General features: G+C 45.8%; 1 protein-coding gene across 1 annotated transcript in view; it reads left to right on the top strand.

The window, feature by feature from the left end:
* Positions 1-16,374: 16,374 nt before the first annotated feature.
* Positions 16,375-18,570, top strand: part of LOC144505351 (uncharacterized) — a 59,091-nt gene continuing 56,895 nt past the window's right edge. The window contains exon 1 of the mRNA XM_078231472.1: positions 16,375-16,447. Coding sequence (XP_078087598.1) covers positions 16,375-16,447 — 73 coding nt within the window. The remainder of the gene's footprint in view (positions 16,448-18,570) is intronic.

Raw genomic sequence — 18,570 nt, 5'->3', positions numbered from 1 at the left:
GGAAAGTCAGTGAGAGGCTGGAGCCAAGGAGATATTGACAAAGCTGTCATGGACAAGAGACAAAGAGACAAATGGTGCCATTAGGGACGGAGGAGTGTTAATAGTGGCGAAGGTAGGATAGCAGAATGTGTGAATAGGAAAAGGTGGGATTGTGTTGGGGCAAGCCAGGATAACTGAATAAGATAAAACAAAGGGGTGAGTCAAGATGGAGGGAAAAGTTCCCAGTCTAAAGTTGTCAGTTGATTATCAGCCTGTAAATCCTCCCGATATGCTTGATGGCAGGTCGCAAAAGCAGGAGAGTTCCTGCTGTTCTGATCTAACTACTGGACAAGTCATGTCCCAGGGTGGAACCTTGCTTCATAGATCCTAACTTTATTTTGATATGTAGAAGGTGGCTACTGAACAGAGTCACAGGAGTCAGCTGATGAACTTTTAACAAAGAATAAAACATTGATCAAGAAAGATTATACTATTATAAACTACTCTTTCACCTCAACTGTACCTTTACACATATATATACAGATTGGTGATGATAACACAAGTTACAAAATCTATCTTATACTCTAATGTCCTCAACAAGTACACAGTCCATGTAAACAAATAGACAAACTGTGGTCAGACACCCCACACTCTGAAACCAAATGACAAATGCCACCCAAAACAACTTCTACAGATTTCTCATCAATTTCCCCCAGAGGCTTGTTAGGCTGTAAGGCAATTGGTTACACTGGAACTCTATCTTTTGCATTAGGGTTTCTAATCTCTGCTCTCGAAGAACACAGCTTGGAATCTTCTCCGAAATGAAATTTTCTTTCCAGATGTCTTTATGAAGGATCAACCTCCAGGGTTTCAACCTCTCTTTCAAGTGTTCCTCTGCCCTGGATTGCCACGTGCATTCAAGCTTTGCATTTCATGCAATAGCTCATATATGCAGCTGTACCAACAGAATACCATTGTTTTACAGGCCCATAGTAAGCAATCACCAACCTTCTGGTCACCTTGGATCTCTGGCTTCTCATAAACTCACTTCACGTTCCGAATGCTTTCTGCAGCTTTGCCTTTTTTAACTTGGCGCCTTCCTCTTAACTTCACTGAACAGGACCTGTTTTCTAGATTCCTGTTCCTCATTCCTTGACTTCAGTGTTGGTAGGGAGAAAAATACAGCTTTTCGGCTGTACTTCACTCTTTCACTCTTGTGAAAACCAGATGAAGACTCTTGGAGTTTCAGACAATGCCTTTATTATGAACTATAGCATGGGCTAGTCCCAGTGTTCCAGCTCATGATTAACCAGAAAAAGCCTTGGTCCAGGAATTAAACAGACATTTATAGTAAAGATGCAGTTACATGAAATTAGCACATAGCAATCAAAGATGTACATTTGCACAGAAGTTATATCTATATCCACTCATAACTATTGATCAGGTTTATATCATGCCTACTATAAGGGTATAGTTGTTGAATTACAACTTGAGTGTTTCTACTGAATTATGATATCACCAAGCATGTATTTCATTCTACATAATTATGAAGTTATCTTTCTAACCAGAGGTTCATCAACTACCCTGTCCCATTATCTCTTGTTAGAACAGGCATTAAAAGCTGCATCTGTGCATAATTCAGTGGAGATCTTGTGTGTTGTTTTATGGTCCTTGATGCTTATCTGGGTCTGCTCTAATTAGAACCTGTGGTTTTCTCAGTTATGATGTGGAGATGCCGGCATTGGACTGGGGTAAACACAGTAAGAGTTTTAACAACACCAGGTTAAAGTCCAACAGGTTTATTTGGTAGCAAATGCCATTAGCTTTCGGAGTGCTGCTCCTTCGTCAGATGGAGTGGATATCTGCTCTCAAACAGGGCATACAGAGACACAAAATCAAGTTACAGAATACTGATTAGAATGCGAATCTCTACAACCAACCAGGTCTTAAAGATACAGACAATGTGACTGGAGGGAGCATTAAGCACAGGTTAAAGAGATGTGTATTGTCTCCAGACAGGATCTGCTCGGATGAGGAGGATTGCAACAGACACCTCCAGACGCTGAAAGATGCCCTCATAAGAACAGGATATGGCGCTCGACTCATCGATCGACAGTTCCGACGCGCCACAGCGAAAAACCGCACCGACCTCCTCAGAAGACAAACACGGGACACGGTGGACAGAGTACCCTTCGTCATCCAGTACTTCCCCGGAGCGGAGAAGCTACGGCATCTCCTCCGGAGCCTTCAACATGTCATTGATGAAGACGAACATCTCGCCAAGGCCATCCCCACACCCCCACTTCTTGCCTTCAAACGACCGCACAACCTCAAACAGACCATTGTCCGCAGCAAACTACCCAGCCTTCAGGAGAACAGTGACCACGACACCACACAACCCTGCCACAGCAACCTCTGCAAGACATGCCGGATCATCGACATGGATGCCATCATCTCACGTGAGAACACCATCTACCAGGTACACGGTACCTACTCTTGCAACTTGGCCAACATTGTCTACCTGATACGCTGCAGGAAAGGATGTCCTGTGGCATGGTACATTGGGAAACCATGCAGACGCTACGACAACGGATGAATGAACACCGCTCGACAATCATCAGGCAAGACTGTTCTCTTCCTGTGGGGGAGCACTTCAGCAGTCACGGGCATTCAGCCTCTGATCTTCAGGTAAGCGTTCTCCAAGGCAGCCTTCATGACACACGACAGCGCAGAGTCGCTGAGCAGAAACTGATAGCCAAGTTCCGCACGCATGAGGACGGCCTAAACCGGGATGTTGGATTTATGTCACATTATCAGTAACCCCCACAGCTTGCCTCCTGGACTTGCAGAATCTCACTGGCTGTCCTGGCTGGAGACAATACACATCTCTTTAACCTGTGCTTAATGCTCCCTCCACTCGCATTGTCTGTATCTTTAAGACCTGGTTGGCTGTAGCGATTTGCATTCTAATCAGTATTCTGTAACTTGATTTTGTGTCTCTGTGCCCTGTTTGAGAGCACATTTCCACTCCATCTGACGAAGGAGCAGCGCTCTGAAAGCTAGTGGCATTTGCTACCAATTAAACCTGTTGGACTTTAACCTGGTGTTGTTAAAATTCTTACTGTGTTTTCTCAGTTGAGCAGCTTGCAGCTTTTTGATCTTTAAACTTGTGTGATTATTAATCCTTTTACTGTCTTCCTGGAACTCTCTTCTGTCCTGTTCCCTGATTTCTTAGGCTTTTCTGTTCTTTAGTTTTGGGTTTTCTCACTTCATGTCCCTATTCCAGCAGTTTCTGTGAAAAGCTCCTTGCTTCTGGGTTACCTTCTTCTAACTGAATTCAAACTGTTTCTGTTTTCCTGTGTAGGTCCTTGATTGCTAGGCAACAGCCCAGTTTTTAATTTATTGTCATAAAGCCTCAATACAATGCAGACAAAGTTTAAATTGAAAATAAACTGAAGTTTATAACCCTTTCCTAACACAAATATGAAAACAAAAAGTCCTACTGAAAGTTATATTTTATTCCTAGTATCCACAAAATTAAATGTAAATTACTTGACACTATATCTATTTCTTAACACTGGTCAGCTTTACTGCTGAAGGGAATGACATAACACTGCAGTACTTTGCCAAGCATAATCATGTACCAATCCAATGGAGATCTATGGTCACCCTCTTGGGGCACTGTACCTGCAGGAGGAGGTCTGAATTCAAGAGGTTGAGCATCAAACCATCACTACCTGTTGGTAATTGTTACTAATTAACTAATTCACATGACATTAATTGAAAAGCTTTTAATAGAAGCCATGCCTAATGAGGAAAGGTGGAGCAGGCTGGACCTATACACATTGGAATTTAGAAGAATCAGAGAATACGGGCTGGATTTTTGTTGCCTGAAACAGGTCTGAACAGAGGCCGTGATCAAAAAGGAAATGGCGGCAAAATTGTTTGCTCCAACATCCCGCCTCTATAGATGGCCAAAGTTTTTGAAAAAATGTGGGGAGCATGAAGGAACGCAGATTCATACAAAAGTTTCAATATACTTCACAGGAGTGTCAACTTAAATTTTTGTGTTCAAGTCCTAGAAAGAAATTCAAACCACAGATTTCACAAAAGTATTAGAAAAGGAGCTAGAACAGTGGGCTGAATGGCTTCCTTCTGCGCTGTGCTATTCTGTGATTCTATGACGATTCCACCCCAAGTCTTCCTGTTTACTGGTGCTGTGGATTTCATGCTAAGATATATACTCTCCCCATCTACATCCTCCCAGGTTCTTGTGTCTGAGTTGTTGTTGAATAATTAAGGTACCCTCTTAGGGATTGGAATCTCTGGAGTTGCTAAACAGTGAATCAGATTCTTCTTTCCGTAAGGGATCCAAGATCATTCATTTTAGGAATCATAGAAACCCTACAGTGCAGAAGAAGGCCATTTGGCCCATCAAGTCTGCACCAACAACAATCCCACCCAGGCCCTATCCCCAAAATCCCACATATTTACCCTGCTATTCCCTCCAACATACACACCCCAGGACACTAAGGGGCAATTTAGCATGGCCAATCAACCTAACCTGCACATCTTTGGACTGTGGGAGGAAACCGGAGCACCCGGAGGAAACCCCCGCAGACACAGGGAGAATGTGCAAACTCCACACAGACAGTGACCCAAGTCAGGAATCGAACTCAGGTCCCTGGAGCTATGAGGCAGCAGTGCTAACCACTGTGTCACCGTGCTGCCCAGAAGATGCACATTAGCTTGTAATTCAGAAGTTTCTGACAAATGAGACAAAGTAATTCAATATGTGCAAAGAACATCTGGAGACTGTAACCACTCAAACCATCCCATTGCCATCCTGGACCTAACAACTTTCCTCCAACTTTTCAAACTCCATTAAGCCTCCCACTTCAGCTTGTTGAGCCTCCTACTCCTCATACTTATTGAAAGGCATGTGTCATATGTTGCTGTTGATGTGACGATATTGTCAGAGCATAGAAGGGGGAGGCAATGGCCTAGTAGTATTATCATTAGACTATTAATCCAGAAACTCAGCTAATGTTTTGGGGACCCGGGTTCAAATCCCACCATGGTAAATGGTGGAATTTGAATTAAATTTAAAGACCCTGGATTTAAGAATCTACTGATGACCATGATACTATTGTCGATTGTTGGAAAAACCCATCTGGTTCACTAATGTCCTTTTAGAAGGAAATCTGCCGTTGTTACCTGGTCTAGTCTACATGTGACTCCAGAGCCACAGAAATGTGGTTGACTCTCATCTGCCCTCCAAGGGCAACTAGGGATGGGAAATAAATGCTGGATAGCCAGTGATGCCCATGTCCCACGAATGAATTTAAAAAACTCATTCAAAATTGAAAGATACCAAACATTGGCTCAGTAGTGCAAACCTAGTTTAATATTTTTCCTTAAAGACAAACACAAACTGAAAGGACTTAATAGAATGTTAAATGTTTTTAAGGCAAAGAACTTGGAATGTAAACCAACACTGTGGCAGCTGGATATATTGGTGGTAAAGCCAGTGTGGAAAATATATGATTGATAATGACTTGTCTCATTTCACAGGGTTGTACATTACTGGGGAAGAACAAATTGTGAATACGTGAAGGAAAATCTTATCCCTCTCGGAACTAATATTAGAATCTAAAGTTCAACTGGCCAGATTCTATAACGGATGTAACTTAGATTGTTCCAGTCTGCAACTGGTGTCCAGAGCAATTGCTTGTGTTGTGGCTTATTTGACTGTACAATTATTGTTTTTTAGGTAAGTTTCTGGAAAAACAATAATTTTCTTGCATTGTATCATACGTGCCAGCGAGTAATTGATACAATCTGGCTGATAATTGTGCTCTTTGCCTGTTTGTTCATTCTCTGTACACTTTCTCTGCCACTGCACTGAATTATTACTGTCTTTATCTGGATTGTTTCGGGTCCAGTCCCCTCTGTAAGAGGATCTGAGGTGTGAGGATCCCTGGGATACACTGCAGATACCATGTCAGAGAGAAAGGTGAAACTAGAATGTGCTAAGGCAGGGGAAAGTGCCTTACACTCAGCTAGAAGCACAGCCTGAGTACCGGCGCCTCAAACTCTTATCAAGCACATCAGTACAGAACTAACCAGATGTTCAACTCCAGCCAGACGATTTATATCATTCACTCAGATCATTCTAATCTGCAATGTTCAGCAGCTTGTTAGTAACTGAGCTGGTGCCTCATTTCACTATATTAATTCTTACTTTAGGTAAGTTGCTGAATTTTAGATTTTTTTTGCATTGTATCAAGTTAATATAAGTTATTTAAAAATACATACTGACTTTATAAGGGATACAACACTAATCTACCAGAATAGTAAGGGGTGGAGTTGCTAAATAATGAGGGTTTGATCTAGCTAACCAGCCTTGATCTAACTGAATGGTTGGAGCAAGCTCCATGACTGAATGTCCTACTCTTGCTCCTGTCTTACACACGAGCTGGTATTTGCAGTTTTCCGCGCCTGTCTGACCATACTCCATCCACTTTCTCTGTCACTGCAATGGACACTGAATTATTACTGTCTTTATCTGGATTGTTTCAGGTCCAGTCCCCTCTGTAAGGGGATCTGAAGTGCGAGGATTCCTGGGACAGTCAGTCACACTGCCCTGCACATACTCTGTCACTCAGAATGGTGAAACTGCAATGTGCTGGGGCAGGGGAAGGTGCTCTGTATTCAGCTGTTCATGGACAGTGATTAGAACGAATGGGAAAACTGTAGCTTACACTCCACAAAATACCACCTTGATGGTAAAATAGAGGAAGGGGATGTATCTCTCACTGTGGATAATCTCGGTAAAGGAGACAGTGGCTGGTATTGCTGCCGAGTAGCGATTGCCGGCTTTTTTAATGATCAGAAAGTGAATTTCAATCTGCTGGTTTTGAAGGGTAAGTCAATATTATCCATTACTTATATTTCTCTCATATAAATACTGATTTGTTGTTGATATCTGTGATAAATCAGAGATATCATAGAATCCCTATAGTGCAGAATGAGGCCATTCGGCCCATTGAGCCTGCACCGACAACAATCCCACCCAGGCCCTCTCCCAGTAACCCCACGTATTTACCCTGCCAGTCCCCCTGACATTAAGGGGCAATTTAGCACGGCCAATCAATCTAACCTGTGGAAGGAAATATGAGTTGGCAGCAGTTCAGAGAAGATTGCACTTGACTGATACCTGCGAGGGGGTTACCTTATGAGATAAAGTTGGGCAGGTTGGGCCTGTATCCATTGGAGTTTAGAAGATTGAGGGATTATCTCATTGGAACACGTAAGATCCTGAAGGGACTTGGCAGGGCGAATGCTGAACAGCCAAGCAGGATGCTTGTGAGAGTTTGTTTTCTACTCAAACGGAAGGGATCAGAACAGACGCACCTCCCTTTATGGAAAAGGGAGTTACCAATGTGGGTCTTGCTGTGTAAATTGAATCTGGAAAACTCGGGTTGAATGGAACAATATTCGAAGGCTACGTTGTGACTGGGAGAAGTGAGCCTGTTGGAGTGCTAGGAATGAGTATGAAACTTCCTGTAATTTTACATAGCTGTCAGAAGTTCAGCACACAGCAAAAAGGGGTAGGAAGTCACATATCAATTGCATTAGTTAGTTAATGCAAAAATGTATTTTCTTTAGTTTGATATATTAATTATCTGTTAGGTAGTGTTTGATCGATGTTCATTTTAGTTTGTTACAATGGAAGTTTAAAATGTGAAATCTTCTTCTTTGGTGACACCTGTCAGCTGCAGTGAAATTAATCACTGTTTAAAAGTTATCGGTCCCTATGGGGATCCAATTGCTGCGATTTTGTGTCCGTGTTCACTGCAAGTGTAAATGGTAACGTGGCTGCAAAATATTGTGAGATTCAGAAATAAGAAGCTCCCTCCCCCAGCCCACCCCACTAGGGTCGTCTGTTACCTGCTCCAGGTTGTCCTTTGTCACACTGCTTATCTTTATTCTGCCATTAACAGATTCTGATCTCTTAATGTGCCACTATCAGCACTCTTCTTAGCCATTTACATTTCTTTTGTATTCTTGCCCAAGACATCTTTGTCAATCCCTCCCGAGCCTCCACCTATCACTGACCTTCTATTTGGCCCCTACTGCTCCACCCCAACAACCCCTCCCCCACACAAGTATAAATTTTACCCTATTTCCATTTCTCTTCAGCTCTGACGCAATCATCTAGACTTGAAATGTTAGTTCTGTTCTCGATCCACAGATGCTGTTAGACCTGCTGAGATTTTCCAGCATTTTCTGTATTTGCTAAGTAAGCTGTTTGTTTTGTATTTGATAGCTCATCCATGATTCTTATTCTTTTGATTCATGGGTGTCCGCCCTTTTTATCCATTTTTCAGATGTTCAGAGGTGGTGACTGTGGGATAGGACAGGACTCTATATTACCCTTGCATTCCATTCACCATACCCCTCGCTACTCTGGGAGTAATAAGATAATTTAGTTTTGGAGAGAACGTGGTGATTTTCTTTGGTGGTTGTGCCAGACCTGTGACCAGAGCAGTCACATGATAAGAAAGCTGAGCCCAAGACCCTTGGATTTGAAAATTCAGAAGTGTGCATTTTATCATTGGGAGGAGATGGCTCGAGCAGGGATGAGGGTTGAAAGTGAAAGTAAGGGAGCTGTTGCAGAGTGGTGGAATAAGAAAACTGGGAACATGGGGTGATGTTGTCAGATTCCTACCATATGTTTATTTTTGACGAGGAATGCTGCTACCTTCACATTCCATACCTGTGGTTAGATATATGAAGGCAAGCGGTGGAGTCTATCAACTGCTCCACATCCTTGTCATTTGCTGCTGATCTTTACTAGGCTAATTTTGGAATGGCCCAATTTCCTTTCTGGATGGAGAAGATGGCAGTCACTCTCACCTTACCTCTTGAGTTCAGCTCTTTTGTCCATGTTTAGACCAAGGCTATAATGAGGTCAGGAGCTGAGTGTCCCTAGCGGAACCCCCAAACTGGCCATCACTGAGCAGGTTATTGCTGAGTAAGTGCAACTTGATAGTGCTATCAATGACATGTTTCATCATCCCCTCCGCCCCGTAACCCTGCATATTTACCATAGCAAATCCACCTAATTACATATCTTTGTACACTAAGCGGCAATTTAGCATAGCCAATCCACCTAACCCGTACATCTTTGGACTATGGGAAACCAGAGCACCCAGAGGAAACCCATGCAGACAGGGGGACAATGCGCAATCTCCACAGAGTCACTCAAGGACGGAATTGAACCTGGGTCCCTGGCGCTGTGAGACAGCAGTGCTAACCACTGTGCCACCATGCCGCTGCTGCTGCTATGGATGTGACTGTGTGATGCGCGATTAATTCACTCGAGATGCTCGATCGTACTCGGGAAATAAAGGCTTGTATTAGCAACAAGAATAGAGCATACTGCTTAACCATACAATCCTAGACTAAAGGGTCACTAGGAAGTGCAGTGACCTTTATACCCCTATAGGAAGGCGGAGCCAACTGGAGTGTACCACAGAACAATACCAACAGGTAGAACACCCCAACCCTAACCCCAACAGCAAGCAGAGTAACATATGTACAAGTACCCATAGTGATAACCATCCATGGTTCAGTGTGGTGAACCATCGTTGGTTCACCACTGGGGTTTGTTACCATGTTACTGTTGGGCTAGGGTGTTATTACTGTGGGGGTTGTACTATGTTGTTGGGTTAGGGTGTTTACCTGTTATGAGAGTTATCGTGGCACATTCCAGTGGGGTCCCGTCTCCGGTGGCAGGGTATAAGACCCCCTGCTCTGGCAGGACCCCTTCAGTCTGAACTGGTGTATTTGTGTTAGTAGTTCCCTTGTTACTTTATTAAAGCCTTCAATACCGAAGCCTTGATTCCATGTGCTTATTGACGCGCATCAATTTAATAAAGTAAACAGAAAACTCACAACTGTGCAACAAGAAGGAAAAAACAGAGAGTATGGAACAGATCCTAAAACCGGATCGTCTGACACTGGACCCACGTGCGGTCGGTGCAGCTAACACATTCGACCATTGGTGGAAGTGCTTTGAGGACTACCTGGCAGCCTCGGTAGCTATCACTATGGACAGTGATAGACTCCAGGTCCTCCACGCGAGGGTAAGCGACACGATTTACCTAGCCATTCGTGCAGCTCCCACTTACCAGGGTGCCGTCGAGCTCCTAAAGAATAGGTACATTATGCCACCCAACGAGATACATGCTCGTTACCTCCTCGCTACACGACGTCGGCAGTCGGGCGAAACCATAGAGGATTATGCCAATGAGCTCCTGCAGCTTGCCAGGGGTTGCGACTGTAAGGACGTCTCCGCCGAGCAGTATATGTACGACCTCGCCCGAGACGCGTTCGTAGCAGGGGTAGGGTCCTCGTACATCAGGCTTAAATTGCTAGAAAAGGGGAAACTCAACTTGACCCAGGCAATGGGGATGGCCGTGAGGTTGGAGGCGGCGTCGAAGAGCTTGGCGCTGTACCCCGAGGACCACGTGCAGTCAACGTGGTTGGAGCAAGCTCTGCTCCCTCCTCGCCCCGCGAACCCGCGCTCCCAGATCGATTCGACGACGGCGGCAGCTCCAGGTGGCCAGCGATGCTATTTTTGCGGTGGGGCCAAGCATCCACGGCAACAGTGTCCGGCAAGAACGGCAATCTGCAGCCAGTGCGGTAAAAAAGGCCACTACGGCAAAGTCTGCAGGTCCAAACCTAAAAACGACAGTGCAGCTTGTAACCCTCCAGAACGGAGACCATCTCTTTTGGCGTCGCAGTACCCACGAGGTCCGACCACGTGCGATCTCAGGACGGCGCCATCGTGGCAGACAGAGGAGGAGGAAGACCACCAGGAGTCGCTGCGTTGGCGCCCTCGCCCACGTGCGATTCATGGGGGCGGCCATCATGGTCCACGACGACTAGGAGCGACCAGCAGGGGTCCTCAGCATCCACATCGGCAGCATGCAGCAGCGACCAGCAGGGGTCCTCAGCATCCACATCGGCAGCATGCAGTGACGCCCAGGGGCCAACGGTGGCGTCGATCTCTCTGGATCAGACCAGGCATTACAGACTGGAACATTCTATGATGGAGGTAAAGGTTAGTGGCAGAACTGTGAATTGTCTGTTTGACAGTGGGAGCACCGAAAGTTTCATACACCCTGAAACTGCTAAAAGGTGTGGACTCCGGGTTCTCCCTGCCAAACAGACAATTTCCATGGCATCACAGTCCCGGTCTGTATCGATCCAAGGACGATGTATGGTAACTCTTGAGGTACAGGGCACAGTTTACGAGCAATTCAGGCTCCTTGTGCTACCTCACCTTTGCGCGCCAATTCTCCTCGGACTAAACTTTATGGTCCACATGAAGAGTGTGATCCTACAGTACGGTGGGCCACTCCCTTCACTGGCAGTAGGGAATCAGCCGCAGCCTCCAAATTGCCCAAAGCGCCCCGCGTGCAATTTATCCACCCTGAAGATCACGACACCATCCCTTTTTAAAAATCTGGTACCTGGCTGCAAGCCCATCGCTACTAAAAGTAGGCGTTACAGCACTGAGGACCGGATCTTTATTAGATCTGAGGTTCAGCGGCTCCTCAAGGAAGGGATCATACAGGCCAGTGCTAGTCCGTGGAGAGCGCAGGTCGTGGTAGTCAAAAGCGGGAACAAACCTCGGATGGTCATCGACTATAGTCAGACCATTAATAGATACACGCAGCTGGATGCGTATCCTCTCCCGCGCATTTCTGATATGGTCAATCAGATTGCGCAGTACCGAGTGTTTTCTACCATAGACCTTAAGTCCGCCTACCATCAACTCCCCATCCGCCCAGAGGACCGACAATATACGGCTTTTGAGGCGGATGGTCGTCTATACCAATTCCTCAGGGTTCCATTTGGTGTCACCAATGGGGTCTCGGTCTTCCAGCGTGCTATGGACCGAATGGTGGACCAGAACGGGTTGCGGGCTACCTTCCCGTACCTGGATAACGTCACCATCTGTGGCCATGACCAGCAGGACCACGACACGAATCTCCAACACTTTCTGCGCACTGCATCTCGCCTGAATCTGACCTATAACAGGGAGAAGTGCGTATTCCGTACGCGTAGGTTAGCCATCCTCGGATACATGGTGGAAAACGGGGTCATTGGCCCTGATCCAGACCGTATGCGCCCACTCACTGAACTTCCCTTGCCCGCTAGCACGAAGGCACTGAGGAGATGCCTCGGGTTCTTTTCATATTATGCACAGTGGGTCCCCAACTACGCGGACAAAGCTCGTCCGCTCATTAAGTCCACGACCTTCCCACTTACGCCGGAGGCCCAATTGACCTTCAAGGTTTTGAAGAGCGACATCTCGAAAGCCACGATGCACGCGGTGGATGAATCCATCCCTTTCCAGGTGGAGAGTGATGCATCTGACTTCGCCCTAGCCGCCACACTAAACCAGGCAGGCAGGCCCGTCGCGTTTTTTTCCCGCACCCTTCAAGGCCCAGAAATTCGGCACTCAGCGGTGGAAAAGGAGGCTCAGGCCATTGTGGAGGCAGTCAGACACTGGCGCCATTACCTGGCAGGTAAGCGGTTCACCCTGATCACGGATCAACGATCCGTGGCGTTTATGTTCAGTAACACGCAGAGGGGCAAGATCAAGAACGATAAGATCTTGCGGTGGAGAATTGAGCTCTCCACCTATAATTACGATATTATGTATCGTCCAGGGAAGCTCAATGAGCCCTCGGATGCCCTCTCGCGCGGAACATGCGCCATCATGCAGGAGGACCGCTTGAAGGCTCTCCACAATGATCTGTGTCATCCTGGAGTCACCAGACTCTACCACTTCACCAAAGCCCGCAACCTGCCCTACTCGGTGGAGGATGTCAGGTCAGTAACTAGAAGCTGTCGGATTTGCGCAGAATGCAAACCACACTTTTATCGACCAGACCGGGCACAATTGGTCAAGGCCACTCGCCCTTTTGAGAGGCTGAGTGTGGATTTTAAGGGCCCCCTTCCCTCAACGGACCGGAATGTCTATTTTCTCAATATAATAGACGAGTATTCCCGGTTTCTGTTTGTTTTCCCCTGTGCGGACACGTCAACTGCCACCGTCATCAAGGTTTTCAGTGAACTTTTTACCCTGTTCGGGTACCCCTGCTATATTCATAGCGACAGGGGCTCGTCGTTCATGAACAACGACTTGAGGCAATTCCTGCTCTCATTCGGGATTGCCTCTAGTAGAACCACGAGCTACAACCCTAGGGGTAACGGACAGGTGGAAAGGGAGAATGCTACAGTCTGGAAGGCTGTCCTACTGGCACTGAAATCCAGGGGCCTTCCAGTCTCCCGTTGGCAGGAGGTCCTTCCAAATGCGCTCCATGCTATCCGCTCCCTCCTGTGTACGGCAACCAATGCTACTCCCCACGAGAGGATGTTCTCATTCCCTCGGAAGTCGTCCTCGGGGACCTCATTGCCAGCCTGGTTGACGTACCCAGGACCCGTCCTTCTGCGGCGCCATGTGAGGGCTCGCAAGTCCGACCCCTTGGTCGAACCGGTCCAACTCCTCCACGCCAACCCTCAGTATGCCTATGTGGCATATCCTGACGGGCGAGAGGACACTGTCTCCATTAGAGACCTGGCGCCCGCAGGGGACGTAGCAACCCCTGTCGCTCCTATTCCCCCAGTCACAAATCCACTACTCCTCATTACTTCCCCAGACGTGGCGCGGTCAGCACCGGGACCAGTGCATAACACTTTTACTCCCATGTACAGCTTGCCTGAGACTCGGAGATCGGCGCCACCATCATCATCACCACCACCACTACCACCAAACGTTCCAGGATCCCCTGCACCATCGCCTCACCAGGGCCGGCCGGCCCGGGAGTCCTTGAGGGGACAGCCAGACGTTACTTTAAGAGCGCCACCACAAGCACCTGCTCCGTTTTCGCAACCGGTGTTGAAGAGATCGGCACCTGCTCCGGTTTCGCAACCGGTGTTGAGGAGATCGCAGCGTCGGTGCGGTCCTCCAGACCGTCTGGACTTGTGAATCCTGTGACTTTTCTGTTATTGTCTGTTTTTCGTCCACCCCGCCACCTTTTGTTCTTAAAGGAGGGGTGAATGTGGTGAACCATCGTTGGTTCACCACTGGGGTTTGTTACCATGTTACTGTTGGGCTAGGGTGTTATTACTGTGGGGGTTGTACTATGTTGTTGGGTTAGGGTGTTTACCTGTTATGAGAGTTATCGTGGCACATTCCAGTGGGGTCCCGCCTCCGGTGGCAGGGTATAAGACCCCCTGCTCCGGCAGGACCCCTTCAGTCTGAACTGGTGTATTCGTGTTAGTAGTTCCCTTGTTACTTTATTAAAGCCTTCAATACCGAAGCCTTGATTCCATGTGCTTATTGACGCGCATCATTCAGTACCCATAGGGGTAACCATCTATGGTTCACCACACTGTGAACACTCTTTGTATATTTAATAACCCCCGACCCAGAAAACTGGGATATAGTCAGGGTGTAAGTTCTGCCCTAATCTTTCAGAGGTGGATTTATTGAAAATCTGGTTGTAATGTTTTGGAAACAGATCAGATTGTGATCAGAGAAATCTGATTTACATAGAAATAAAGCAGGGGTGGTACAGCATCCTTAATTTTAGATGATTGTATCATGAGAGGTACTTGGTATAGACCCAAATATCTTTAACTTGCTCTGATGATTGATACAAAACTCTGGATCTTGGTGATCACATGCCCAAGTAATGTTTAATGGATATCACTTTGTTCCATTTTTTAGATAACATTCTTAAATTTACATTGGTTTTCATTTTGCAAAGGAAGTTCCTTGTTCTCTGATTCTATTTCAGGTATCAGGGGTGCTAGTTAGCAACTTGATTTCTTCAATTCTGTTGACCTTTCGTGTTTTCAGTTTTAATCTGCTTCATTGCAATCACTGTGCTCCTGTGTCGATGGAAATGTAAGTTTCGCCATCGAGTAATCTTCCCTGATCCTCAAAATATTTTGATAAGATTTTTATTTTGATAAGATGTGCATTGGTCAGAGGATGCCCAGAAATGCAATGACTCGACTCCATTGCGCTCTGATACTGTCCTAAGGCATTATTTCCCGTGGCAGAGTCATTCTACCATCTTATACATCACATTAAACCTAAAGTGTACCAGATTGCTTTCTGCTGACAGTCCCATAAATTAAAGTGCAGCACCAGTTAAAGCCAAAGCTATTTTTTTGTTGCTTCACACCAGTTCTAAATCTCTGACTAACGTTACTCAAAATCCACACAAATGTTTCAGTGTTTCTAAAATTAATTTTTTTCAAAGTCTTTTTTTTTAGTGTCTCCAAGAAAAGATAGCAGTGACTAGGGCTCCAATGTTTCTTTTTCCCTTTTACAAAATGTTCTTCCACAGTTACAAATATACATGTAAGCCTGTACAGATTAGGCCACTGCTTACACTGTCACTTGCAATGATGTAAGGGAGTAAACACTAGAACAGTATGTGCACAGAATTGGAAACAAACACAGCCAAAAATTTCTTCTGCACAGATATTATTTATTTTTCAACACGATGGATGAATCTTCCCCCCCCCTCCCCCGCCTCCCCCCACTTTGAAGCAGGCATTTCCACCCCCCACCTATCTCCAACCGTCAATGCCGACACTCTGTCCTTCCCTTCCAAACATCGGATCCCTTCCCCCTACCCATACAGCCAGTCAGGCACCCCCCTTCCCCACAAATATCGGACCCCTTACCCCCAAACTCTCACCCACACAGTCAACACAAGCATCCACCCATACCCAACCCCCCCCCCCCTACAAACAGCCATCATCAGCATCCCTCGTTCCCAAGTCTGCTCTCCCCCCTCCCACCACCACAAATAAATAAATCCCTTCCTCCCCCATGAGGCTCCCACGAGGTTCTGCCCTGGCACTGTCCCCAGCACAGGTTGGCACTGCTAGGTTGCCATGGTGCCAACTGGGCATTGCCAACCAGTGCCTAGGGGCAGTGCCAGGGGGCATTGCCAGGGGCAATGCCAGGCCACTGCCTGGTCTTGTTCCTCTCCCCAGGGGCTATGTTCGCCTCTATGCCCTGGGGGGATTCCCAAGACAGGTTCACGTCTGGGTGATGTCATGTCAGCGTGGTTTGAATATACCGCAGGGGTCAATATATGGCTGGGAGGGCAGTTAATGACATGTAAATACATTAAAATGTATTTAAATCAGATTCATACCTGTTATGGGCATGAACCTGATTATGTCACCGGTGAGGGGTGGCCAAAATCAGAAGTCATGATCTTGCTGGCGAGATCCTCAACTTCTGGGTTTTGCCAAATCTTGAGCCAACCCCCTGCTATTCCCATGGATGGCGAACATGGGCTCAAGATCGCCTCCTTTGAGTCTGAAATAAAGGCACATTACTTCACCGCTGCAGGTAAGATAAGACATTTCAATGTACTAGTTCATCCTTTCATACAAACACATTTCCCCAATGCCATTCCAGTTGCTGATCTGTCTTTGTGTAAAGAAGTGATTCCTGACTTTTTGTTTATTCGTTCATGTGTTGTGGGCATCACTGGTAAGACTAACAATTCTCCTCATCCCTTGGAAACAATTAAGAGTCCACCAAATTGTGTGGGTCTGGATTCAAATGTAGGCTGATGGATGACAGATTTCCTTTCCTAGTGAATCAGCTGGCTTTTTATTACAATTGATAGTTTAATAGCTCTCATTCCTGAGACTAGCTTTCAATTCCAGATTTTCTATTTAATTTATTGAGTTTATTACTTGAGTTTAAACTTCTCTCAACTGCCATGGTGGAATTTGAACCCAGTCCTCAAAGGATTGGCCTGGTCCTTTGGATGATTAGTCCGGGGACACCACCACTATACCACTGTCTCCCTCACCCCTGCAGTGCTGGACTTGTCTTTTACCAATTTGTACCCATATCGCTGAACCACTCAATAGCCCAGTCCATCAGCAAACCAGCCTCCCATCCATTGATTCCGTCTACATTTCCCAATGCTTTGGAAAAGCAGCCAGCATAATCAAGAACCCCACTCTTCCACCTTTTTTCCATCGGGAAAAAGATACAAAAGTCTGAGATCACATACCAGCCAACTCAAGAACAGCTTCTCTCCTGCTGCCATCAAACTTTTGAATGGACCTACCTTATATTAAGTTGATCTTTCTCTGAACCCTAGCTATGGCGGTAATACTACATTCTGCACCCTTTCCTTTCCTTCTCTGTTATGTACATTATGAACAGTATGCTTTGTCTGTATAGCGTGTAAGAAGCGATACTTTTCACTGAATACCAATACCCGTGACAATTAGAAATTAAATCAAATCAAAAAGCATTTTAGCCACAGTGGCAAGTTTCATTGGGTAACTCCTATTTTGGAACAAAACACGTGTTTCATTATTGGAGGATTTTTAATGCTCAGTTAGAGCATTAGCATCTTTAATGCCAATTAGACAAATTAGAAGTGATTAAATGAAAAGTTAAACAGATGGGTAAATACAAACGTGGAGAGAAATGCCAAGGATCTGAATAGAATTTTAGAATGCAGACTCATGATGGTGTTCTGCCTGTAACTGGCCTTGTTCCCACTTTGGGGTTAGGGTTTCTCAGGCCTCTGCCCAGATCCCAGCGTTATTCCTGTCAGCTAGCTAGAATCCTTTCCAATTTGAGGATCTAAGCAGTTTGCCAAACCTGGAATCTCGTCCCAGAGCGCCCTCGTGGAAGCTGAAACTTAGCATGTGATGATAGCTCGAGAGTGAAAAAGGCAAGCAATTGTGAAACATTGACAGAAATCTATAGTTGCAAGAGTTCTGAAAAATGAACATTTCTAAAATTCTGGAAGCACACCATGTAGTCCTGACAAGGAGAAAAGTTTCCTGGACCCCCTGTTTGATCTGTGTTCTGACAAAGATACTACACCTGGAACCTGATTCCATCTCCTCTCACCCTGAAACTGACAGGCTCAACCCATGTTTTTTCATTCATTAAGGATGACAGGACCAGCATTTATTGTCCGTTTTACCTTTGGAGATAAAACGTCTCCTTGAACACAATTGAATGACTTGCTAGGCATTCCAGGAGATAGGTAAGGACTGACCACATTGTGGGTCTAGAGTCAAATATAGGCCAGAGCAGGCAAGGGTAATAATAATCCAGTAGTTACATGGTCAACATTGCTTTTTAATCCAGAATAATTTAAACCACCCAGTTGCTGCGGCGAGACTGGAACTCAGGTCTCCAGATCATTAACCAAAGCCTCTGGATTACAAATCCAGTAACATAAATACTATGCTGCCTTTCTAATCAGCGTCCTTTGCTGTAAAGAAAGTGATGGCTGAATTGACTAAAATCAACATTCAGATCTGAGGACTGCTGATTCTTTGCTTTTGTAAGTATGAAATTTACACATTTACTCTGCTGTGTCAGATTGTGAATGCAAGCCAGTGGAGGAAGTGTTCAATATTCTTGTTTTTGATCCTCAGGTTGATATGCAGCAACATGAGCCAACTATGGCAGAAGCACTTCCTTTGTTT

The sequence above is a fragment of the Mustelus asterias genome, chromosome 16 (genome assembly GCF_964213995.1).
Source record: "Mustelus asterias chromosome 16, sMusAst1.hap1.1, whole genome shotgun sequence".
Taxonomy (NCBI): Eukaryota; Metazoa; Chordata; class Chondrichthyes; order Carcharhiniformes; family Triakidae; genus Mustelus; species Mustelus asterias.
This window is presented reverse-complemented; position numbering and strand designations above follow the sequence as displayed.